Consider the following 24,665-nt stretch of genomic DNA (forward strand, 5'->3'; position numbering starts at 1 on the left):
AGCCCCCCGCCTCCAGAAGAAATCTCATCATTAGGTAGCTCCCTTACACACCCTTCTTCTATGCAGGATTTACAGTGCTCGCGTACCCAGTCAGTATACATAAGGAGTGGTCTTATGTCTAATGATGCCCTCACTTGGCAAGGCATATAGACCACCACGAGACTCTAATGCATTAACGATCAACAACCAGGTCGGACGCAATGGCCGGAGTAGTATGGCGGTGCTTACAATCGATCTCATTGCTAGAGCTTTGACTTCTCTGGTGTAGAATATCTAACTTAGCAGTTCATTTCTTTAGAAAAGGAAATGGATCTTAGTAGGATGTTGAGTCGCCCAGTGCTTTACTACGTTGTATAACCAAGGGATTCGGAGAATTTGCAAGATTGATAAGATCTAGCCTTCATAGTGGGTTGGTGGGTATAGTGACATGCATGGAGCCAAATGGGTCAACGGCATAACACTGAGATTTAACGTTATCAACCTACATCTTGCAGATCAATATGAATATTTGTAAAAAGTGGAACTACAAGTCAACAAGGGGGTGATAGTCATATGCAGTTACGGAGCCATTCGATAACTCTATTCGGACTTCTCATACTACGCATTTACCTAATCCCACTAACCCCTTAACATATCAGCCAACTTGTAACTTACCTAACATAACTCTTCAGATAGTTCAAAAAATACCTAATGTATCAACTACCTAAGAATCATTGTTACTTTTTCGATTATGAACTATATTCAACGATAAAAGTTTCCGAAACATAGTGCCTACCAAGATATATAGTCAAGGCCCCGCACCAAATCAGAAAAGGGGCAAGACGAGTTACAGGGGTAAAAGCAATTCAACATTATGCTATTTTCACTTAACCTAAGGAGTGTCCGTATAACCTACACCATTCCACCCAGATGCCACAATGCCAATGCAATATAAACGAGAGAATCGAAGGCCCACGTATCCCCAAACTCCATACCCCAAAGCCCCTAAGTCAAACCACCTAGACAAACATCTAGTAGTACCCAACGCTCAACCCATTCGGCGCGTTAGGCCCCACCACATTGGCAAAGTCCTGCGCGATAACATCCACGTCGTACGAGCCCACCGCCACGCTCTCCCACTTCAGCGTGTTGCCGGCGGGGCACGGGAAGCTCTGGATTTTAGGGTTCGCGAAGCCGACGGTGTCGAAGTCGAAGAACCCGGTGGCGGCGTCGAACTTGACGCGCGCGAGCTGCTCGTTGCGCTGGTTGCCCGTCGGCAGGTTGTTCAGGTCCGCGAACAGGTTGTTGAAGATGTCGAGCTCCTGCGTGCCTTCGATCTGGTCGGCGGACGTGGCGTGGATGACCAGCGCGCACGTCTTGCCCTGTAGCGAGGACGGGATCGGGATTTGGTACAGGGTGCTGGTCTCGACGCCGTTGGCGGCGCGGATGGTGGAGGTGTGGACTGAGGGCGTGTTGACATTGTTGTTCACGTTATGGATCTTGAGGACGCTGGGAACGATGAATCCAGCGAAGGCATCGCGCTTGGTGGTTGGGGCGGCGAGGGAGATGGTAGCCGAGATGAGGCAGAGGGCGGCAGTGGTGTACTTCATTTTGAATGATTGGGGTTGAGATTATGCGTTGAGCTTTAAGGCTTGATATTGTGGACTACGGAAGTATTGGGTTTGCTAATGTTGCTGGAGTTGTTGGTATTCAGATTTTAGTGACGAGGATGTTCCCCCTTTTCGACGACGAGAAGCCATATTATATACTTATTCGTACGAGGTTCGACACTCGCATCTCATCTCATAGTAGTCGGTCCTAGGGATTTGGAGGTATCCCCGGATTGGTTCTATTTTTACTCACAAGCTTTCCCAGCTTTCGGCTTACGCTCTTGAGGTCTTAGTTGCTGACACTAACAATGGAAATTTTCGTCTATCTCATTGGACGCCTAACACCGCCGGTTGAATTCGATCTAGACCGTTAGCTCTGAAAAAGCGACACCAAGGAGCTAAGGGAGAGAATTTGATCAGCACTGCCACAGATGAGGCTTGAGATAGCCTGATGGTGAGCTAACGGACACCGGCTGACCGGCGCAGTTTTTATCCAGAGCACGACACACGTTGTTCTCACCAATGATAACTCGATGAAGGATGATATCGATAGCCTATATCTTAATACTCCCTTAAGCTAAGAATGTAAGCCATGCGTCTTGAACTTTCTCTCAGCCTCAACACCATCGGCATGGTAAGCCGTCCGGATCTGCCAAGCCCTACTAACATCATGCCAGAGGATCAAAATTCGATCATGTGCGTTGCTGGCACCAGTCGGGAGGCATCATTATGCGAAAGGGCTGCCTGGGAAGTGGCTGTTAAAGTATTTTTGGTGATGTTTTTTGCGCTTCACCGGCTTCGATTGACAGTGGTATGGTAGCAGAAGGAGGCGTGGCTATTAGGCCGAATATGGTGTTACTGCACATATGTTGATGGTAAAAGCAATTGGCAGCTGAAATATGCGTACATATAGTCTTGAAGAATATCGTATTCAATTGCCTAGTCTGCTTAGGCGCTGGTAGACTGGTATGTAAGCAGATGAGGTCTTACGTAAATAGTAAGACGCCTGTTCGTATTTCGGCAACTCTTTTTGTAAGACAACATCTGGTAGAATTCGTCGCTATTCGCTTTTATACCACACAATGGAAACCCCTCACCGCTGTCAGCGGCTCGGAGGTTGCGGTTGTTGGACCAGATGTGATAGGTCAAAAGGCATTAAAGTGTTGGAAGGCGGAGGTGTGGGATTGGGGTCTCTAAGCATCATGGTTAACAACCAACCTTGTATATATCAAACTAATTTTATTCATTAACTCCTTCAGGCTGGCAACGGGTATCCCTTGGAGTTATCGCGCATGGTGTCTCGATTCACTTGCTTCTTCTCCTAACTTTGCGAGCGCCGACTCGTATGCAGCTACCTTCTTATCAAATTCGTCCTCCTTCTCTTCGGTAACCCTTATGCGTTCCACGTTTCCGTTCCTCTGAATGGCGGTCTCGCTGGCTACTTCGTTCCAGAACCATCTTGCCTCTCGATTTGTAAAAAGTGTCCAAGCCTTCCCTTTCTTCCCAGCTCGGGCAGTACGACCTACTCGATGAACATATGAAGCTACGCTTGACGGGACATCATAGTTGATAACATGGTCTAGTGATGGTAGATCTATGCCGCGAGCAACAAGATCAGATGCTACCAGGATTCGTAATTTCCCGGCTAGGAATGATTGAATGGTACGTCTTCGAGTCGCATACTGTGTCGTAGAGGTGAGCGTACCGGTAATGTTACCTAGGGCTGACGAAAGTAGCGATAGAAGACGCGATAAACGTAGAGCTGTTTCATTTGACTTCGTGAAGATCAAGACGCTGGGCAACTCCTTTCTTGCAACTGTGGCTCCGGATGGCTTGAATGCTTCTACCTCTGAGTCCGACTCTGTATCAGAATCAGACGACGAAGTCTCATCATCGGATAGGCCTTGTCTGTATTTGGAACTCAGCTTCCCCAGTATGTGGTTGCTTTGTAGCAAGTCTAGAAGGAACAGTGGTTTCAAGTTAGGGTCGCTAACTTTAAGGGCAGCTTCTTCGAGTAACTCGGGGAGCGCAAGTTCAGCCTTGCTTAGTGTGGGCTCCGGCTCATCAACGGTTCCAGATCCTTCGAGCATAATTAGTTTTGGCCAGCGAAGCTTCAGCCCTTCCAGACGATCGAGGTCCTTTGTCATCGTAGCACTAAGGACGACCTTTCGAACTCCTGACAAGTTGGACTGCTTGTGGTTTCGAGAACGCATACTATCGGACTGCAACCGGGGCATAACTACATCCAGCCACTGTTGGAAGTTCTGGCCTAGTAGTTTATCGGCCTCATCGACAACGAGCCACCGAACAAAATCTAGTGAAAATCCGAGGGTGCTTTTGATATGATCCACAAGCCTCCCGGGCGTGCAAATAAGTATATCCACCTTGGAATTGTAGGATATTACGTGGTCTGGCAGAGTTGGGATATCGTCCTCCCTTTTTTGGATAGCTGCTTTTTCTTCATCTTCAGTGTTGTAACCCTCGTCGCTGTCCTCTCCCGAACCATACCCACTCTCAGAAGCCAGACGTTTTTTACGTCTAGCGTAAGCTTCGGGGTCATATTTCTCCTCCCTTTCAACGAGGGTAGCCTGTTCTTTGTCTAGCGACTGACTCCCCATTGCAATTCCAATTCGAACTCTTCTTTTTGAGCCATCTAGGGAAAAGACCCCTGCGCATTGCTCGCATACTTGCTGGACTTGCCTAACAAGTTCGCGAGTTGGGAGAACGATTACTGCTCGTAATCTTGTTAGATGGCGATTACCTTGGCTAAGATCTCTTATTATGGGAAGAGTGTAAGCTAGAGTTTTCCCTGAACCCGTCGCAGCCGATACTAGAACGTCTCCATGCATTGTCTTGTCGTGGTGAGGGAGAAGGAGGGGTATGACTGCGGTTTGTATGGCAAATGCTTGCTTGTATCCGTTAGAAGCCAACTTTTCGGCCACTTCAGGGGTAATTCCTAGGTCTGGAGAGAGCCCAAATTGGGTAAACGGCGCAGTAGAGTGTGGGGAGACACGGATTGGCTTTGCCAGCCAGGGAGGCAAAGTTTCATAAGCCGGTTTGGTCTCATCGGGGATGATCGGTTTAGGTTGAGGTAATGGCTGGAGGCCATGAACTTCTGGTACTTCATCTAAGTTCATAGCACCGTCAGGTTTAGTGTTTATGGCATCGTCGCCGTTGAATACATCTCTCATTTCCGCATCCTCCCGTTGCTCTGTTTCAGGTTGCGGCTCAGGAGCTCGTATGGATTTTGCGGCTTTTTCAAGCACAGATCGATGTCGTACTGGGATTTCATTTTCAACATCATCCGGCGCTGCAGGTTCACTCTTCTTCTTTGCTTTCTTTTTGCTCTTCCTTTCTTTCTTAACCTTATCAATCAATTCGGGAGAGCTCTCTGGCGCCGATTCCTGTACCACTTCCTGTTCCGGGAGGTCTGATTCCACGGAAATATCATTGTTCACTGACGCATCTTGAGTGACCTTCTCATCGCTTACTTCATCTAACTCCTCAGCCTTAGATTCCGTTTCTTTCTTAAATTCCTTAGACTTTTTAGACTTCGTTTTCAACTTCTGGGAGGCATCATTTCCCTCCGCTAATCTGGCCTTCTTAGCTGGTGGTTCATTATTATCATCATCTTCATCAAAATGGACATGATGAGATGGTGGATGATGATTGGATTGGACATTGGTCGGTTTTATGGGTGGAATGTATCTGGCATAAGCGGTAGGTTGAGAGTTGACGGGGAGGGTTGATGTTGATTCTACGGCGTTTTGGGGCTCCGGGTCCTTCGTAGCCCCTTTTGGAGGTGGCACGTATCGCGCATACATTGTCGCAATTAGTGAGGCTTGACGATGTAAAGTTTAGATGGCGCAGGAGCTTTGGTTTTCTAAAAAGATTCTGCCGCCACATGAAATTGACCGCCTTCCCTATTAGTCCTTATCTCTTATCAATCGTGCTATCGATAATCTGGTACGTAACACTGGCTGTTCATGCAACTTTAAATCGCCTTCAGACACTCAATCATTAACATCATCCAATGCGACAACATGAATTGAGATGAATCATCTGACTTAATGAAGCCTCTTATTTCTCGTATAGCTACGCGAGACCTAGTTATAGCCTTGAATTGGCTTACGAACGCGACGAACGAATTTATTCAACATAATGCCATTCCTTGCTAAGCACCAATGACAACTCTCATGGTTTCTAGTCGTTCCACTAGAACACGCTTGCGCTTAACGCCCCTATTCATACATTAATCATCGCGCCTTGACCGTCGTCTGCTATTATAGCAACGAAACTGTAAACGACGGGCAACCGAGCCCAATTCCATCATTTATACCCCACCGTGGACGCTTTTTCCCATTTTTGAATATGACTCGAATTTTGCCCGAAAACTGCGCTCATCACCCAACACGATGCCGCACCGAACGTATAATATCGCTATGGTTAGCGACTTCTTCTTTCCCCAACCAGGTGGAATCGAGAGTCACATCTACCAACTTGCTACCAAGCTAGTCGACCGAGGACACAAGGTCATTGTGATCACCCATGCTTATGAGGACCGGAAGGGAGTTCGCTACCTGACCAACGGCATCAAGGTCTTCCATGTCCCATTCGCTGTCATATATCGATCTGCCACCTTTCCGACTGTCTTCTCCTTCTTTCCCCTTTTCCGCAATATCATACTTCGGGAACGAATCGAGATTGTCCATGGCCATGCTAGTTTGAGCAGTCTCTGTCAGGAGGCTATGCTGCACGCCAGAACCATGGGACTGAGGACTGTCTTCACAGACCACTCGCTATTTGGTTTCGCTGATGCGGCAAGCATCTTAACTAACAAGCTATTGAAGTTCACGCTCAGCGACGTAGATCATGTTATATGCGTCAGTAATACATGGTGTGTTATATTACCTCCTTCATATGAAGCTCCGCACTTACACAGTTAAAGCAAAGAAAATACGGTCTTAAGAGCAGCGTTAGATCCTCTCATGGTCTCTGTCATCCCTAATGCTGTCGTTTCGGAGAACTTCAAGCCTCTTCCCCGCCCGGATCCGAGTAACATGACATACGTCCAGCACCCGCTACCTGCGCATCCCCTCGGGCCAAACGATACCTTGACAATCGTGGTTATTAGCCGTCTCTTCTATAACAAGGGAACAGACCTACTCACAGCGGCCATCCCGCGAATTCTCGAAAACCATCCAAACACTCGATTCATCATCGCCGGTTCGGGACCCAAGGCAATCGAACTGGAACAGATGATCGAGCAAAACGTCCTCCAAGACAAAATCGAAATGCTAGGACCAGTCCGGCACGAAAACGTGCGAGATGTGATGGTCAAAGGACACATATACCTGCATCCCAGCCTGACAGAAGCATTCGGCACCGTCATTGTCGAAGCCGCCAGCTGTGGACTATACGTCGTATGCACGGCCGTAGGCGGCATCCCCGAAGTTCTCCCCTCGCACATGACGGTATTTGCGAAGCCCGAGGAAGACGACCTGGTGGCGGCTACGGGGAGAGCAATCGCGGCGCTCCGCGCGAATAAGGTCCGCACGGAGAAGTTCCACGAACAGGTCAAGGCCATGTACTCCTGGACCAACGTGGCCAAGCGCACCGAGCGCGTCTACCGCGGCATCTCGGGCGATATCGGCGAAGCTGAGTTCTACGGCTTCGACGTCGGCCACGATCCGCACTGGCATGCCACGCGCGGTCGCAATTTTGCGCTCATCGATCGGTTGAAGAGGTACTATGGCTGCGGTGTCTGGGCTGGCAAGTTGTTCTGTTTGTGTGTTATTATTGACTACCTGATCTTTGTGTTTTGCGAGTGGTACTGGCCCAGGGATCAGATTGACATCGCGAGGGATTGGCCGAGGAAGCATTTTGCCGGGGATGATGATGACTAAGTTAGATTTGGAATGGGTTTATGAGCGTATGGGTTTGAGGAGCGTCTGAATTGGGCAGCGCCATAGCGAGTGATATGAATATATAAATTAGAATAGATCACAGGTCTCATTGCGGAAATACGTTTTATTAGACGTAACAAATACTACTGAGTAAAGACCTGAATACGTGTAAGGAACTCATGCCCCGCCATGAAGTTACATGATTTGAATCTCGTCTCCATATAGGATGCTATGGATATCAGAGGTTCCAAATGCAAAATTTCTAAGTTCCATTCGTAGTTACCTAGGTATGTGGCCTCTTGCATTTCCGAATTATCAGTGTTCTGGAATATTTTACTTTGTGATCCACGGCCTCTCATTGTGGCGCCCTTCGTGTTTAAACGTATCCGCTGACTATTTTAGTTGAAGAGACGTCAAGGTACTGGCCAACCCCTTATGAAACCACATTTTCCTTTTTCTTGACTAAACAGTTAGGAGAGCGCCAGCAAGCAGTAAGATTCGTTCTCAGCTCGAACTTAACCGGATGAGTGTCTCGTCCTATATTAAGAAACACAAAACCTATTAGGCACCTTCTACGGGCAGCAGGAATTGCAAGAGATTCTGGACGGATGTATTTGGTATGCTTCGCGCCAAGCTGATCAATCTAGACCGCCAGCCTTGGCGCAAGATCCAGGCCGGATTCTTAGAATCATACGCAGAATCGTCAATCGCTAAAAACGGGAAGAACCGGCCGGGAAGACGGCGTTGTCTAGGGAAGTTAGGTTGATCGTCATACCCGGATAACGCGATCATTACTCAGCTTTTGCAGCTGGCAAGTAGCAGCTCAGCAGCTGCAGGAGCTTTCAATTCAATCACGTGGTGAGCGACGATCTTATGCCCCACCAAAGGTACAGAGACAAATTCTTCACTTTGAACTTCACCTTCGAACTTAAACGTTCAACATCAATGTCAACTATGGAACATCTGCAACAACATTAAGTTAATTTTCAGCATTTCTCAAAAGGATCAACTTGATATGTGCTTCTTATAGGTTGGCTCATCTGTTAATAGATTAGTCATTCATATGCTCAAGGTTCGTTACCACGTTATTTTGCTTTTTGCTATTATTTCCTGTGATGAACATTGATTTAGATAATCATATACATGATGAGCGGATTGTACATCCCTCAACTGATTGTTTAATGCTGATGTATCTGAGGATGCTTCACCTCAAGTTTGAACTCTCCTATTTGCAGACGTACCGTGTTACTAATGCATAATTACCTAGATGAACTTAACGTCTCAGCTTCGTCAAAGGCGACAACGTAGCTATATAATGGTAGGGAAGATCAATATACGAGCTGTATTACAATACAATAAAACCAACATTTCAATATAAAAGTCTGAAAAATCTACTAATGCTAACTACACAAATTCGCCTTACACCTTAAGCGATAGGGCAATGCATTATTTTCACGGGAGGATTCCAAACGGCCCGCTAAGTAGCACCGCGGGTGAAGGCCAATGAATTTACAGAGTCGCGTCTCGCATAAATTGGCCCGGAACGCCTTTTCCTGTGCTACGAACCAGCCATATCTTTCATATACCCGATATACTTAGAGCATTTTATCTTTAATACAGTTTGAGTCAATGTTGAGGGACGTTAGTTTCAACGCAAGTCGAAATTAATATATTATTTAGTATGCGCCAACCTGTAGAGGTTGGAAACAACTGCTAGCCAGTTAGTCGCTCCGTTAAATGAAAGAGACTTGGCCGAAGAAAGGCGTCATGTGGAAATTGGACTCGTTCGTCGGGTTCCACGCGCCGAGGAGCTGGTCCGGGTACGTATCTGGCGACACGACAGTGCGGAAGAAGTTCATCCGCCACTCTGTGCCCGCTGCCTGGCCGTCGTCGACGTTGAAAAGTCCTAGGGGAATCGTGGCGGATGACACCCATGTCTGCGCCTCCTTGTCGAGGGTCGTTTCTGCTGTTAGACCGTCGACCAGGGGCTGAGTCAGATAGGAGGTGTCCAACGGCGCGCTTGCAGCGCGCACTTTTGATTTGTTGAATATCCACGCCTGGAAAGTGACGTTGTTCGGGTTCACCTCGAATTCCAGGTACGTCTGCGGGTCGTTGGTCCCGCGATACAAGAAACCCTCCATAACCTCGTACTCCCAAATGGCGTCGTTAGTCGTCTGGCTGCTGTTGAAGTAATAGTTTGTCTCATTAAATGCCGTGAAAGTGATATGAATTGAGGCGTCGTCGTAGCAGAGATCAACTTGCGTTTTGGGGAAGTCGGCCTTGTCAGGCACGGACTTGTCGTATGAAACGCTTCCCTTCCCGGTCGAGCACGCCGGCACCGTCATGGACGGCACGCTGATGGCGCTTACGGCGCCGGCCACGGTGAGCAGAGACCCGAAGAACTTCATTTTTGACTTGACGACTTCCGCTTTCTGCGACAAAATGAAACTACCGAAGAAAGAAGGAAGGTCTCGGAAGAAGGAGAGCTGTGATTGAAGTAGTCCGGGAATTAAATACTCTACCATCGTGGGACGTCACGCGTATTTCTTTCCGAGACACCAGATCACGCCGGCAGGACTGTTGGCGACTAATTTCCCGATATAGGTATAAATTAAATCCTTCAAATCTCCAGAACAGGATTGCGCGGCTGTGTAACGTAGCAACAGTAAACGAATTAGCCTGGGCCGGTCGAATTGCGTCCCCCTGTACGCTTGGCGTATATCTGATTACCACGTTGGCGGGATCCTGGAATCTGGCGTCGCGACTTAGCGAACCGACGCTACGGGCCCGAGATGGGTCGAGCGCTTGTTTACTTAGCCTTAGCCAACTCCCTATTGCGGAGACGGGATGCAGGATTGCGGATTTTTCTATTCTCATACGAGATACCGTTACCTACTACAAAAGGATAGATATTCCACCGCCGTAGACAATCCAAACTTTCGTGTTGGTTCGACGACCCTTGCTCAAGTCGAAATTAATTATTAGGTTTTTAGATACCGCATCATTACCACTCCATCACGGCTTTTACAACGTTTACTTAGCTTGTTACGATGTGAACTACGCCTCTTATATCTGCCCCGCAGAAATATAAGAATTTATATGCATTAGAGTTGATCGTTTGTCTTGAGAGGAATTAGCTGTCGTATCACCACTTCTGAAGTGTGTGGAATATAATTTATTCACGGTTTCGCATATATACTTCCCGCGCGTTAGAATAGGAGGCTTCGTGTGCATATCCGGTAGACAGAGCCCTTAGAGGGAAGTCAGGGCTTGAACCTAACGGCCTTAATGTAGGAGTTTATCCCTCTCGTTTTTTCAAGCATCACTTAGTCATACTGACATAGGTTATTACGTCTAGATGACTTGATTTAGATCAAACCCGGCCCTACATTAGATCTACTACATAGCTGCGTTTCTATCTATCTTAAGTTAGCTAAGTAAAAGGTACATTAAGCTTATAATCTTCAGGCCTCTAAATGAATCACGCCTTCTTCTTCACCATCAAGAGTACCGATCGCACACGTCCCGTAATCTGCTCCTTTCCCTTCTCAACACCCGCTTCGTGCAGGAGGCGTGCCACCTCTCGACTGAGCAGTTTCACCACATCACGTTCCGTTCCAACAGCATCTGGGTGCGCCTCGCGCCAACGAGTCACCGGACTCGAGGTTTCAAATCGCTTTTCGAATTGCTCCAAGTTCACAGTTTGTGTGCCTAGACCAATAGGGTCGGGGTCGCTATTCGGTCCTTCATCCTTCCATTCTTTACGGACGAAAGTGCTTTGGTCGAAGTCCGAAACGGGGTGTTCCAGAGTCCATGGGAGGGGAAGATCAACATACAGATCCCTAGCGAGTATGTTACCCCTCTCTAGGTACGGCCGGAGTTCTTGTGACCTGAAATTTTCCAAGGCTGCCTGTATTGCCTCGTGGTTTGGGGTGGCTGGAAGAATTTGCACTGATGAGAGGGACCAGAGCGCAACAGACCCGCCGGGTTTAAGCACTTGGGCCGCGCGTGGCCAGAATCTGGACATGTCAAACCAGTGCGCGGCCGTAGCGGCTGTGATTAAATCAACACCGGCATCCGGAATAGGTGGGTCCAAGTTAGACCCGAGCTCTTCTGCGCCAGAAATCTCGTAACGGATAGGCTCAGAAATGGACGTGAGACCCCCAATCGAGCGAGCTGCGCTGATCATGCCTTCCGAGGCATCGATGCCGATGACATGAGCAAAGTGCGGTGCAAGACCACGTGCAGCAACTCCGGGGCCGGAGCCAACATCAAGAACGATGTCAAGCTTGCCGCCGGTTGAAGTGTGGCTGTCGACAATGAACTGGTAGAAATCTTTGTCGTAGACAGGCCGAACCTGGGCATAAGCAGTGCCTTGTTCGTGCTTGTATGCTTTGAAGGTTTTCTCTGACATAACGGCGGATGTAGAATTGGCGATCGTAGAATACAGCTTGCAATCTCGCTAGGTCGTCCTATATGATACCTTGAGCTCGCTTTAAATAAAATTAAACAAGTGCTACAAACGGGACTCGGAAAGTTTTTATATCTTCCGTCGGCGAATTCGACCCACCTACGGTTGTGGCTGTGACTCGGAAACTCTGACGATACGATACCTAGGTATCAGCTTGGGCTTTCCCCAGGAGTTTTCACAATGGGAATGCCCTGCCACTGCCACGCGGTCTTACATATAGGACTTATAGCGGGATTCAATAAACTAGGGACATAGGTGCGATTGTTACCGATTGTTACCGGCGCTGATCATTTCGGTGCGTCAACACCTTATTAAATAAAATGTTCGCTCACTGAAGGCGTCATATTGCATCATATCTGGCTTCCTTACTACTCAGATCCGGTATTTGGTCGAAAAAGGATTAACTTAGTCTAAAGCGAGTTCTGCCTGCATTTTCTTTAGTTTGAGTCCCGGATTAGTCATCACAGAAACATTTAACCCCGACCCCTGAACCCCTGAGTTGACAAGTACGTACTCCTATCTGAGGACCCCGGTTTTGAGCCGTGAGAGATAGGTAAGTGTTAAGGGTCTAGTTTGCCGGAGAGTAGGTTGGAGTTCAGCCCGGAGTTGAATTCGGAATTCGGCCCTCAACAGCCCCTCCGAGGGCTCGGTCCGCTATGTAACATAATACATACATAGTTACGATCCTGAGATTAGGTAATTTATATCCATTATTCCATTAAGAAGAGTATATTGTTCGAAAAATATCATTACCATTATTACAATATCCGCTACTTCCAAAGCACATTCCCTGTGTACTTCAAAGCTTCAGCAGCTCTTCAGCCTCAATAATTCGATCCTTGTGGCCATTGATGACAATCGTCAACATGGCTTTGGCGAGATGGTCTACCCCAATGAAGCCAGACGTGTTGGCAGTGAGTATGTTCACCAAACCAGCATGCCTCTTCATTATTGCACCAGGCCGCACAGACCAGGTTTCGAACCTTTCCTTATTGGCATCCGCAAGGTCGCATAAGCCTTTCTCGACTTGTCCCTGAATCAAGATCGTGATTAGGTAATCGTCCAAAAATGGGGGCCATAACGTGTTGAAAGCGCAGCACTCACCTTAATTCTTCTAGTGTCGGCGAACATTCTCATATTCTTCTTCTCATCCCACTCAGCCCCCCTTCCGCTGCAGAACAGAAAGCGGAACTTTTGAGGCTCCGGTAGCTTGGGCGCCAGCTCATCGATGAAGGCTTTCGCCGCAGCGAGAGTGTAGTCTACCGACACTTTCCTCGCTGTTTCTACATCCGGAAATTGGTACGCACGACCTCCAAGGGTCCTTCAGAAAATATTAGTTGTTATTGAAAGCCATATGTCGATTATGAGAGGCTTACCAAATACAAGCCTCTGCGCCTGCAAGCTGTGCCAGAAGCTCAGGTGGATAGGTGGAGTAGTCTTGATGTTCGACGACCGTAAGCTTGGGATTCTTGGCGAAATCTCCAGCGAGTGGCTTGCGGGTTAGAGCAAAAACGTGCGTGATCCTCTCGTCGGCGATCGCTTGCCGGATTACTTCACCCCCAACGAATCCGGTAGAACCTGTGACGATAATCTTCATCTTGAAACTATTTTAAATGAAGGTAGGATATGAAGTTTATGGTTGGAGTTCCGTCATGTCTTGGAGAAACGGGGAATATCGGCCTTTTATACGTGCACTGTCACAATATCGTCAAATCGTTGCAGTGCTACCTAATAGGCGCATGCATATGCTACGTCAATTAAGGCTGAAACTTAGTCAGCTCAATTGGTAATGCCGGACTGAAGGCAACCATAAAAGTGTAGGGAACGCTGGGCACGGGAGAATGTCGAAGATAACGATGAGATTTATTCGGAGAGTTTAGCATCTGGATGTCTGGGCAAGTTTAATTATCCCTTCCGCTAACAATTATCTGCAGATAGGGATATCTAATGCGCTGGAGCTTAGCCCTACACGTGGCGGCTGAACTGCGCTGACTACCTAGTAGCTGGGAATAGTTGTCAGAATTTCTTCATCCGGAATAAATTCTCGAGGCTTTAATTGAATGAGAATGCCGTATATGCCCGCTTCATTCATATGACTCAGTATACCTAGTGCAGCAAGCCAATGCTCGTGTGCCTCTTTACTTATCTATTGAATTCTAGATGCATGGTTGTGGTCATCCTTATAAACGACCCCATCCTTCATGACAAAGCTGACCTTCCTCAACGCACTAAGGTCTTCAGCTGGATCTCCTTTTACCGCGATTATATCCGCAGCAAACCCCTCCTCCAACGCTCCAAACTTCCGGCCGCTAAGGTCTCCACCACAGGCTTCCCATCCGTGCAGCGTTGCCGCTTGTAAAATAACAGGAACGGGAATACCCGCCCTCGCCATCAACTCCAGCTCAAACACGTTCTCACCATGCGCAAAAGCCCCCGTGTCGCCTCCCGTAGCAAGCTTGATGCCCCGGTCAAACGCCGCTTTCGTATGAGCCAAGATAGCATTCATCGCCTGGCCCTCGTCGCCGAGTGAAACCTGCAAAACCGCCAACGTCGGCACAAAAATCGTCCCATTCTCCTTCATCGCCCGCAGCGCCTCCTCGCTCGGCACGAACCCATGCTCAACCGTCGTCACGCCCGCCTTCGCCGCCATGACCACGGCCCGCGGACTCTGCGCGTGCGCGGCGATCGGCGCCCCCTCGCGCCTCGCCTCGGCCACCATCTCGTCCATCTCCTCCTGCGTGAACAGGAGCACGTTCGGGTTGCGCTGGCCGTCGAACACGTCGGCCGACGGCGCGCAGCAGATCTGCCTCGCGCCCGGCCACGCGGGCTGCGGGAACCGCAGCGCGCGCTTGCGGTAGTCGGCGTAGAACTTGACGACGTCGGCGCCCGCGCCGAGCCTCCTGCGCACGGCGGCGCGTACGCCCGCCACGCCGTCCGCCGCGTCCGAGATGCGCGGGACGCTCGTGCCGACGCCCGGCAGCCCGTTCTCCTGGCGGATCTCGTAGCCGCCGCTCGAGGCGATGCACTCGGTCGCCACGAGCAGCCGCGGCCCCGGGATGATGCCCCGGTTGATGGTGTCCCTGAGCGCGACGTCCGCGTCGCGGAGCCCTTCGGTGCCGAGGTCGCGGTAGGTCGTGTACCCCGCCATCAGCGCGGCTTTCGCGTGGTTCGTCGCCCGCACGATCCGCTCGACGAAGCTTTCATCGCGCATCTGGTGCAGCGAGGAGACTTCTGAGTACGGGTGCAGGAACACGTGGGTGTGCGCGTCGACTAGACCCGGCAGGACTGTGAGGCCGCGGAGGTCGATTGTGTATAGGGGTAATTCTTCATGTCTAAGTAGGGATGAGGGTGTTTGTGCAACTTTGGTGATTAAGCCAGTACTCGGGTCAATTGTGAGAGATACGTCTTTAAGGAACTGTTTCTTCTTGGAATCAAAGAGCGAAGAGGTAAGAATCGTGATCTCCTTGCTCGTAGTTTGCGGCATAGTTTCTTTTCGCATTGTGACGTTTGTGGTTACATTTGCCATCCCACTACACGCCAATTGCAGATTACGGACGGGCACAATATTTATATGTACCCGTATGTTGCTAGCGTTGCGATAGAAACGGGCGTGAGTGGGTATGATGTTGATTGTTCTAAGTAGGCTTTTCTACAGCAAGTCTGAAATTAGATGCTAAGTACCCTTTCCCAGTGTGAGTAGCACCTTCCTTTGGAGTAGACCCCGTAAACTTTACTCCGCCGATGATAGGCGAGATGATTGGAGGGTTCTGTACTAATGTAGCAATATGCCGATACAAAAGTCGCCCCAATTACGCTCACATTTGACATCCGTTGCACGACAAAATTTGTGATATGTGCCTATCATATGGCTTCAGAACATTACTACTTGAGAAATCACTTACAACAAGATACTTAGATAATTCGTATATCGAATAGGTATGTTGATTTGCATATTATCCAAATCTAGATAACTTAGTCTATACTAGTTACTAACTATGTTTTCTCCAGTGTTCAATGCAGCATCTGGTCAAGTCGAACATTACGTCTCTGTTCTGTGCATTGGGCAGTTTCCCGGCACCAACTTTCGTCTGGTGGGATAGGGGGCCGAACATCTAGCGTTGGTACTAGTATGCACAATTCTAGGGGGCGACTTTGCGCAACCGCAGACGCTGTATACTTCTTCGTTGATGTAGCACATGATGTTGGTCTTGGTGTTGACTTTAAAGTTACTAATTATATGATTACTGTTTCGTTGGATAGAGTGTTTGCTCGAATGATTGGATCAGTTGGAATCTAGCAGATTCTCTTCCCCTATATATACTCAATCTCACTGATACACAATAATTATTGCACAGGAGTCAGTGGTCATTCAGATCTTGCAAGAGGCTGCAGATCTTATAACTACTCTAAGAAATTGTGTCGTCAAGAAAGCACTACACGTGTGACGGTTCCAAGTTGACAAGGAATGTACATAACAGATGCCTTTGTTATCAGTCAGAAAAGGCTGTCCACAGCTGCAGTATGATTGCAAAAGCACTCAAAGCAAAACGCATACCGCATCATATAAAAACGTCTTTTAGTAGAAATTCCTCGAACACCGTACAGATACCGTGTACTCAGGTAGGTAGGTTACATACCGAAACAGCTCAGTCAATTCCAGAATATCCCAACGCCAAATCTACAACACACAGTAACTCGAAAGACGCTCATCCTCTCATACCCGAAGTCATGACTAGCAGCTTATTGCAATTTCTTCTGCTGTTGCTGTTGATCTAGCAACTTCACAATCTCCGGCATCCGGAACGTCCGCCAGCAAACCGCATCAATCACCCATTCACCCAGACATGTACCCAGCCAGACCAGATCCGCCAAGCCTCCGTACCAGAACCAATCCGGGCGACCAAACCAGCGTCTCAAGAACGCGGGCCTTTCGGGGCGCAGCGAGTCCGCGACCAATCTACGAGCAAACTGCTCCGTCGGGATTGTGGAGTTGTTCTGGCTGAACACGAGCCGCCACTCAAAGATGTCCTTGACAGCCTGGTACAAGCTGTTCTCGGGCAGCTCGCGGTGGCCCTGGCTGGCGGTATTGCTCTTCACAGTGCCGGTCAGTGAGCACATGACGCGCACGCCGAAGGGCGCGAGCTCCATGCGCAGCGTGCGCGAGTACCCCGCCACTGCGGCCTTGCTGGCGCAGTACACGGAGCCGAAGACGTAAGGGGTTAGCGATGAAAGAGACGAGATGTTGATGATTAACCCTTTGGCGGCGATGAGCTGGTCAATGAAGGCTTGCACCATGGCCATGATCGAGAAAACGTTTGTCTCGAATGTTTGGCGAACGTCTGGGAGTGAGATGTCTGTTGCTGGATGAGTGTGGGTTCGGCCGCTATGGTCTTAGTCAGCACGATGAGAAGAAAGAAGTGAGGTGGACGAGGTGAGCGCCAATGGTGGGTACTCACGCGTTATTGACGAGAATGTCCAACTTGCCGCCTGTGAGTTTCGCAACCTCTTCGTGGCATTGCTTGATGCTTTCGGGGTCAGTGACGTCTAGCGCGACAGCGCTCATGCCCATTTCCGCGAGATCAGTCAACACCTCGGGTCTGCGTGCCGTGGCGATGACATGAAGACCTGCAATCGCATTAGTCTCACAATATCTTCCCATAAGAGTATAATCACTTACCTTGACGATGATATTCTACACATATTCCATGTCCAATGCCGCCCGGCGTACAGCTGTAGATTCCACGTTAGTAATTCGCGGGGCTCAATCGCTAAAATAGACCACTCACCCAGTTACTAGCACCGTCTTTTGGCCTGGCTTAGGTCCCGCCATTTCAATAACTGCGCTGCGGCAAATGTCAATTGGGTTATTTTGCTTCACAATTGTCTTATCGACGACTGGGAAGAAAAAATTCAATTGAGGCCTTTGAGAAGTGAGAACCCCACGTTGTCCTCTCGCACAAGGGCGTAAGAGATGGGAATGGGTGAGATTTCCATTCTCGGAATATTCATATGTACATATCCCGGATGATTCCCTCCGACTCCGGATGCCGAGGTCTAGACAAATTACCGCTTTAGGCAATTCTAGGTGGTTGTGTACATTTTGGGCAAGTGCGGAATTCCGAAAGAAGAAAGGGCAAGTTTTTCTATATATACCCAAGCACAAGTACACCTATTTTCTATGGTAAATGTAGTGTAAATTCATCACAAGTCATACACATGAGTCGAGATTTATTAGAGATATGCCAATTACTATTTGCTTCATACATGGACCCCGAAGGTTTGGCAATGAACTTTTGAGGTCACTTCCTGGAGAAGGATTCCATACGTGTGTACTAGATAATATGTACCTGTTCTAATTGAAGGTGATTACTCAGCGTACAGTTCAATCTAGATCACCCTGATCACACTAGCCCTTATTCATGACCCGCTTTCCAGCCCTACAAGCAGCCCTACAACGTCTCAGGTTGCTACAGCTGTCCAATTAAAACCAAGACCTGACTCAGCTATACCTACCTATGATTCCTATGCATATCGATCATCCAGCCATATGTTAAAGAATATTTAGGCAACTAGTAATTAATTGGGCTTCAGAGCTATGCCACTCCGAAAGAACATCGTTGAGACTATGTGTCATGACGATCGTGTTGTTCAAAAACAGAGAATCTCGTATATATGTATATTCTTTCAGGCAACACGGATTATTGTTCAGAAACAATCTTGCTCGTTCTCCTTTAGAAATTTCTATTAAATACCTTCAATAATCTAGCCCATTCTTTCTCCTGCCAGCCATCTACAGTATATATCCTAGTGACAAGCGCCTATAAGGTAAATAACCTGCTTTTGTCTTTCTCTAGGTAACTAAGATATTCCGTCTATTTATCACATCCAAAATGGCGACAGTCAACACATCGCAGGAAGAAGTCCAATGGACATCTCCATCGCCGATTCCCCCCCCTGAAGCCCTCGAGGCTCAACGTTTGATAGCCTTTCTGGACCCTCATGTGTCTGCTCCGGGTTTTGAGAACCAAAGACTCGAGGAAATACTCTCATGGGACGACGGGCAACTCGAGAATCGGCTTGCTTGTCTAGATTGGGTGTTCCCAGTGGCATTTCAATCAAGTATGCTCGATCAGCAGACACTCATCTACGTTCGTAGCCACAACGGAATACTACAGAACATGAGAGCATCACTTGTCCGCATGATGGCCTTCTACGGGTTTGATGTGAGTTGGGATCAAGATGACGACTTCAGATTTAAACTCAGCTTTGTGCGAGACAACCCTGAGCTAGTGGGACGTTGGCTGAAGGAAGCAGACCAGAACCACACACATATTAAGGGCATTATCTGGAGCCTTCGCCTGTTTGGCTTATCCGAGGAAGCGCAAAGGGTCTATGAAGCATTTATTTTCGCTAATGAGACATACGGAAGCCCTGTTGGCGAAGCATCTCTGGACCAGTGGAGACAAGCCTTCGTCCTTCCTCTGTGCATCATTTCGTACGGTTTTCTTAATTTCCAGCCGAGGTTCTACTCGCTGAAGTTGAACGACGGTAGTCTTACTCCCCAAAGACCACAGAACCCGCAGAACTAAGGCTCGGATATTCCGAATTCACCAACTTCTTCGGATTACGCATTTCTGGCTAGCTCTGTGGAAATATTTAGCTAGTTCTAATCTAGACTCACTTTCTTTAGCATCATGATTTAGTTTCATAACATAGAAATTTTACTGCTATTCTGTTGTTCCCTATTAAGTGGAAGTGATTTGCACATGACGATAATCCTTTGACCTATAAACAATGGGTTTGTGGGGTGTGAATGCATGCTGTTTGAATATCATGAAAATTACATAAGAAGATTTCTTTTATCCTTTCTCTCACCATGTTTTATCGGGGCAACTTATCCAGGTGTATCGTCTAATAGAGGAATCTTTTTAATAGGATGAATATGCCCACTTCCACCGGTGAGCGAAAAGCGGCATACTTTACCTGTCATTCTACGTTCTGTACATCCTGTACCTGGTCCCTCTCATTCGTGGAAACAGATGATGATTTCTCAATCCTTGGCGTTATGGCTATGGATCTTCCGACTGAGGTGCTGAACTCGCAAGTTAAATCATCCACAATTGAGAGATCTCACTTGGAAATCTAGAATCAGCTTAAATTATATCCATAGTCAGCTCTAAGAAATCTTGTCTCCCCATATTAATGAGAATGCAGGTGTGAAATGAAATAACCCCTTGAATTATAGATGATATTGTCACTTCTGGAACCCTTGAGCCCGCCCTTTTGTATTCATGTTAAAGTGACTATCTTGACGATGACTATTACTATATCTACGTTCTTTCCCACCCTTCCTTCACATCGACGGCTGTGATGTTGTGTCTTATTGTATGCATAAATTGACAAGATATAGGTACATATCTAATCGACCAAAGGATAAGAGCAGTGATGACCGAGAGTTATCTTAGACACTTGAACCAAAGCGCGGCCTATTCTATTTCATAACTAGTCCGTAGGGTAGGGGATCCATAAACCTCACACCTATTATTCATAGGAAAGCTAAGCAGATGTGAATTATGTCATTTTCACGTATGGTGAAAGGCTTTGCTCCTTATGGGTGTGTGAGGCGTACCGAGTGGTTACCAACTATCGAACCCTTTGACCGGTAATTGTCCCCAGTCAGGCACCAGCAGGCAAAATAAAGCTCACATGACCTGATGGACCGGATCTAGAACATAGAGCATGAATTGTACATGATTTTATATATATTTTTCTTCGTACAAATTGTATCAGCAGTGCCCTGAGCCGAGCTTTTGCGGGTGCTTAGATGTATTTTGACTGCTAATCCTTGGCTGTAGACAACCGCCAATTGAAGGAATAGTATGTTAGAATCTATCCTGACGTCTAGCCCATTCACCCGGGCTTAGCCTTGTCTTACGATGTATGCCCTACAGGACTAGATATTATTACCTAGGTTAATAATTTACTGCCATAGCCTACTGCCGTCGCTATCATCTTGATTATTGTCGTCTTATTCTACGTATATAATATCTAGTGGACGATAGGATAGCATTAACCTTTTCCCATAATAACTGAATGATGAATATTTTGGCATGTTGCTGTCGTAGTCTTCTTCATCTTTGTATTCATCGTGGTAGACTATATTCCTAAACTCTCGAGGGAAGTTCCCCGGTTTCGATACTGTTGGCTACTACCCCCTTTCCTTGGTATACGGAGGACCCGATGTCTTCGGTACCTAAATCCTTGGTCTCTATTCCACTCGCCTTTCGGGAACGACTAATCGACCGTACACCCCTATCAGTGACTCAAGATCTAATCACCAGCCCAAAGAAAACAATTGGTATCCATCCTCACCAGGAAATTTCCATCCAGGCTTGTACCATCTTCTTTCCAAAACCCCATCATTCAATCTAGAACGCAAGCAACTACAACACTTTCGCAACCACTTAGGAGAGTTGTTGCTTAAACGTTTGATATCGCCTTCATGCTTTCATGAGAATTCTTCATGAAGCATTCTCTCTCATAGGTTTTTGATATCCATATTTTGCGTCCGTTCTACGAGCTACTCTCATCATCACCTACGCAAACCCACACCCACCACAGCCCTGCCATTACGAATCATGGCCTCTTTCAACTTACCCGAACTCTTGCACATTCTCAGCACGGGGGTAAGCAGAAACATAGAAATATAATATATCGTATAGCATCGCTAATACGTGCGCAGATCCATGACCGCAAGACGCTATTCAACCTCTGCCTCGTGAGCAAGGCTTTTAACGAAATCTTTTCGGAGTACTACTACCAAGAACTTTTCTTCTGCGAACGAAACGGTGACTGGCTCTCCGACAATACTAAGTTCCGCCTGCTGGCATTAAATAGAAGATGCCTTAACCATGTCAAGCACTTTACATTCTGCGCCTACGCAGACACAGACTTGAACACGGTCCACCATGTACAAGCTGCTAGCCACCCGAGTAAGTCGCAGTCGATAACCTAGGTATTTGACGGCTATATAAGGATACTAACTAAAGTAGGCGAGGTTTGCCAGAGTCTAGGATGGTGGTTAACTGTTAGCAGCCATGTGACAATCTTGTTACGCCATATGCCTCGTCTAGAGAGTTTCACGTAAGTACTAAGTTAAAGATCTATTAAAGGGAGCGAATGTTCGCTAACATGGGAAGCTAGCTGGGTTGGATATCCTCTCGACGTCCAAGTGACCGAGGAACTACAGGTCAACTGTCCGCGCTTGAAGTCTCTCACAGTGGTGGAACCGCAGAACCGCAACCTGAGACAAGGTCTGGAAGTTGATCTTTTCCATCTTCCCGTGCGCTCGCCAGACCAAGCACAATGGCAGTTTCTAACCCAAAGCAGGGCGAGGGTTCCGGCACTGCTCCCATTCAGAAATCTCAAGCGCCTACACCTACACCATATGTGGGGAGCGGACCTAGGCCTCTGGCGAAATATGATCGTCCAGGTCTTGATCAACTCGCCGGGCCTGCTGGACTTGGGTCTTTCACTGTCTGGCTCGACCCGTTGGCGACTATCCAATTTCAACCTACACCAGAACGACCCGGCACGTCACCCGGCCCACTTCTTACGAGAGCTTTGCAGACTCTACCGCGAATCGGGCGGCGAGCCCCTGAAGCTCAAAGCTCTGCATCTCGGCCATTACATGTTCGTGTTGCGCGCTAGAAACAGCCCAAGACGATACCGACCCGAATTCGCAGACGAGCACGAGAATGGCGGACACCTGGACGCATTGGTGGATAGGTCAAGTGTGCGAGAACTCACGATGGATCTTATCAACGATGGCGGCTTTCCTGGCGACATCCCGAACGCACTCAACGGTTATGACAACGTATTGTGGTGGCCGACCGCGCCCGGTCCGATGCCGAAGTTGGAGAAACTCTCCGTCAGGATGCCGACTAGTTGGTTCGTGAGATGGGCCAAGCGAGTAACCGAGACGGGGGCGCCACTGAGACAGATCAGAGTGAACGAGGCAGCGTTTCCTGGCTCGCACAACTACCCCCTGTACCATGCTCACTCGTCTAATATTGCCGTTAATTGGACTCACCTGCTCGCCTGCAAACCTAAGGAGCTGATGTTCTTTAGAGCCAGCCGTAATGCAATCTCGTTCAACGAAGCAACTGCCTGCAAGTCAATTCGATACCTTGCAACTGATTGCGAACCATTCTGCAAAGATGTCAACTTGTTAGCCTCTCGTATGCCTCAGCTGGAGGGATTGTATCTCATGAGTACAAATTCTAACCAGCATCCTGCGCTCTTCTATGATGAGTCTGGAGGAGATATTACAGATATTCAGCAGGAGAAGGCAGAATGGGAAGCAATCGTGCGAGATGTCGCCAACATTCTCCATGGTCTCAAGTTCATGAGAATCAATTCAGTTACCTGGCGTATCGACCGTGAGCTGGGACTAGCTCTTCATGAGCTGGATAGAATGGAGAACGAACGCGTGATTCCCGACCTGTTTAAGATTGCAATCCCGTACGAGTTCGATGTCGCGCACGCGGCCAAGTTTTGGGTGAGAAACCGGTACAGAGACGATGACGAGATGATGTAGGCTTCATCAGTTCGGGACGGAATAAAGACCAAGCAACAAAGATGTGCTTATCATCCAAAACAATCCGTAGCTTCTTGCAACAATTGATACAAATCATATGATCGAAGTACTCTTCCATATTGTTCTTCTAAGTGAAGACCTTATGACTACCTACAAGTACTCAGTAGCCTATGAGCTAAAAAGGGGTCAAATAGGAGTAATCCTAAAGTATTTCTAAACAAAACTGAACCTTGGCTTAAGAATACACCAGTAATACAAATTGATGTGATGTAAGGAAGACCAAGGCGCCGACATGATGTTATCTTGGTACCCTTATCAACTACTGCGACTCACCTTAGCTGGCGTTCCGTACGTTCGCCGTTCCTGTCTAGCATGCGTTACATCCAAATAAATCCGAGGCGTGATTTACAGTGACTTAATTACCGACTTCGCTCCATTTAGATAATAACGTATCGCCCCCGATCAATTTCGAGTGATCGTAATGATGTAGTCTCTACCGTTCATATCGAATTAGCTCGTCAGGTATGTATGATAGATACGACGGTTCTCCTTGTTACTTGTTAACTGGAGCAATGGATTAATCTTCTGGCAAATAATCCCCTACCGCAGAGAAAGTGGATGCCGTGACGACCAAACGGAACCGATACTTTCGATCAGATAGGGGTTGAAGAACGATGTAGACACGGGATTCCGCAGACTAGGACGGGAAGATCCTCTTTTTATCGTAGCCAAATCTAAAGGCGAGAATCCAAACTTCCCAAACGATCGCGATGAGGGGTGTGGTTGCAGGTACCCGATCGCACCAGGTCTGTCGGGGTCACGCGTGGAGTCTACCTAAGGTCGGCTGTAAAGTTTTGTTTCTCGATTTCTTATAATGAATCCTGAGTTTACTTCTTCAATCATGGCCCGGGAAGATAAATGAGGTCACGGATAACCGATATCTCGCTCGCACAACGGAGCAGGATCCGGCTGCAAACCCGTCTGGGTATTCATCAGGCTTGCCGGCGGTGTCACTACCCTTAATTTCATATTAGGCCATCCCTTCCTTTTACGGACTGGCCTTGATGGCTGAATTGGTAGGCATGCTGTTTTCGTGGCAC

At 47.9% G+C, this 24,665-nt stretch overlaps 10 protein-coding genes across 10 annotated transcripts; 3 read left to right on the plus strand and 7 right to left on the minus strand.

Moving 5' to 3' along the window:
* Window positions 1-618: 618 nt before the first annotated feature.
* On the minus strand, window positions 619-2,078 carry F4807DRAFT_328951 (uncharacterized protein). The gene has a single exon (XM_047995244.1). It carries the CDS (start codon window positions 1,587-1,589, stop codon window positions 1,011-1,013), a length of 579 nt encoding a protein of 192 aa, XP_047849052.1. The 5' UTR covers window positions 1,590-2,078; the 3' UTR covers window positions 619-1,010.
* A 751-nt stretch (window positions 2,079-2,829) lies between these two features.
* F4807DRAFT_328947 (P-loop containing nucleoside triphosphate hydrolase protein) lies at window positions 2,830-5,454 on the minus strand. Its single transcript, XM_047995243.1, has one exon. The coding sequence runs from the start codon at window positions 5,411-5,413 to the stop codon at window positions 2,873-2,875; it is 2,541 nt and encodes an 846-aa protein (XP_047849053.1). The 5' UTR covers window positions 5,414-5,454; the 3' UTR covers window positions 2,830-2,872.
* Window positions 5,455-5,600: 146 nt separating this feature from the next.
* On the plus strand, window positions 5,601-7,567 carry F4807DRAFT_328958 (glycosyltransferase family 4 protein). Its single transcript, XM_047995245.1, has 2 exons — window positions 5,601-6,486; window positions 6,538-7,567. Exons 1-2 carry the CDS (start codon window positions 6,005-6,007, stop codon window positions 7,493-7,495), a joined length of 1,440 nt encoding a protein of 479 aa, XP_047849054.1. The 5' UTR covers window positions 5,601-6,004; the 3' UTR covers window positions 7,496-7,567.
* A 1,011-nt stretch (window positions 7,568-8,578) lies between these two features.
* Window positions 8,579-10,078, minus strand: F4807DRAFT_446751 (uncharacterized protein). The gene has a single exon (XM_047999840.1). It carries the CDS (start codon window positions 10,018-10,020, stop codon window positions 9,229-9,231), a length of 792 nt encoding a protein of 263 aa, XP_047849055.1. The 5' UTR covers window positions 10,021-10,078; the 3' UTR covers window positions 8,579-9,228.
* Window positions 10,079-10,847: 769 nt separating this feature from the next.
* On the minus strand, window positions 10,848-12,411 carry F4807DRAFT_329035 (S-adenosyl-L-methionine-dependent methyltransferase). Its single transcript, XM_047995247.1, has one exon. It carries the CDS (start codon window positions 11,907-11,909, stop codon window positions 10,977-10,979), a length of 933 nt encoding a protein of 310 aa, XP_047849056.1. The 5' UTR covers window positions 11,910-12,411; the 3' UTR covers window positions 10,848-10,976.
* On the minus strand, window positions 12,338-13,818 carry F4807DRAFT_329010 (uncharacterized protein). Its single transcript, XM_047995246.1, has 3 exons — window positions 13,343-13,818; window positions 13,071-13,287; window positions 12,338-12,999 (listed from the first exon to the last, which is right to left on the minus strand). Exons 1-3 carry the CDS (start codon window positions 13,561-13,563, stop codon window positions 12,766-12,768), a joined length of 672 nt encoding a protein of 223 aa, XP_047849057.1. The 5' UTR covers window positions 13,564-13,818; the 3' UTR covers window positions 12,338-12,765.
* A 294-nt stretch (window positions 13,819-14,112) lies between these two features.
* Window positions 14,113-15,465, minus strand: F4807DRAFT_454589 (amidohydrolase; the record flags this gene model as incomplete). The annotated part of the gene is made up of 1 exon (XM_048000595.1): window positions 14,113-15,465. The coding sequence occupies one exon, from the start codon at window positions 15,463-15,465 to the stop codon at window positions 14,113-14,115; it is 1,353 nt and encodes a 450-aa protein (XP_047849058.1).
* Window positions 15,466-16,706: 1,241 nt separating this feature from the next.
* F4807DRAFT_465566 (NAD(P)-binding protein) lies at window positions 16,707-17,796 on the minus strand (the record flags this gene model as incomplete). Its single annotated transcript, XM_048002291.1, has 4 exons — window positions 16,707-17,349; window positions 17,423-17,591; window positions 17,644-17,696; window positions 17,753-17,796. 4 exons carry the CDS (start codon window positions 17,794-17,796, stop codon window positions 16,707-16,709), a joined length of 909 nt encoding a protein of 302 aa, XP_047849059.1.
* Window positions 17,797-18,985: 1,189 nt separating this feature from the next.
* Window positions 18,986-19,615, plus strand: F4807DRAFT_446756 (uncharacterized protein). The gene has a single exon (XM_047999841.1). It carries the CDS (start codon window positions 19,088-19,090, stop codon window positions 19,553-19,555), a length of 468 nt encoding a protein of 155 aa, XP_047849060.1. The 5' UTR covers window positions 18,986-19,087; the 3' UTR covers window positions 19,556-19,615.
* Window positions 19,616-21,604: 1,989 nt separating this feature from the next.
* F4807DRAFT_465568 (uncharacterized protein) lies at window positions 21,605-23,565 on the plus strand (the record flags this gene model as incomplete). The annotated part of the gene is made up of 4 exons (XM_048002292.1): window positions 21,605-21,652; window positions 21,709-21,958; window positions 22,019-22,109; window positions 22,170-23,565. 4 exons carry the CDS (start codon window positions 21,605-21,607, stop codon window positions 23,563-23,565), a joined length of 1,785 nt encoding a protein of 594 aa, XP_047849061.1.
* Between the last annotated feature and the right edge of the window lie 1,100 nt (window positions 23,566-24,665).

The sequence above is a fragment of the Annulohypoxylon truncatum genome (assembly GCF_022578515.1).
Source record: "Annulohypoxylon truncatum strain CBS 140777 unplaced genomic scaffold F4807scaffold_55, whole genome shotgun sequence".
NCBI lineage: Eukaryota > Fungi > Ascomycota > Sordariomycetes > Xylariales > Hypoxylaceae > Annulohypoxylon > Annulohypoxylon truncatum.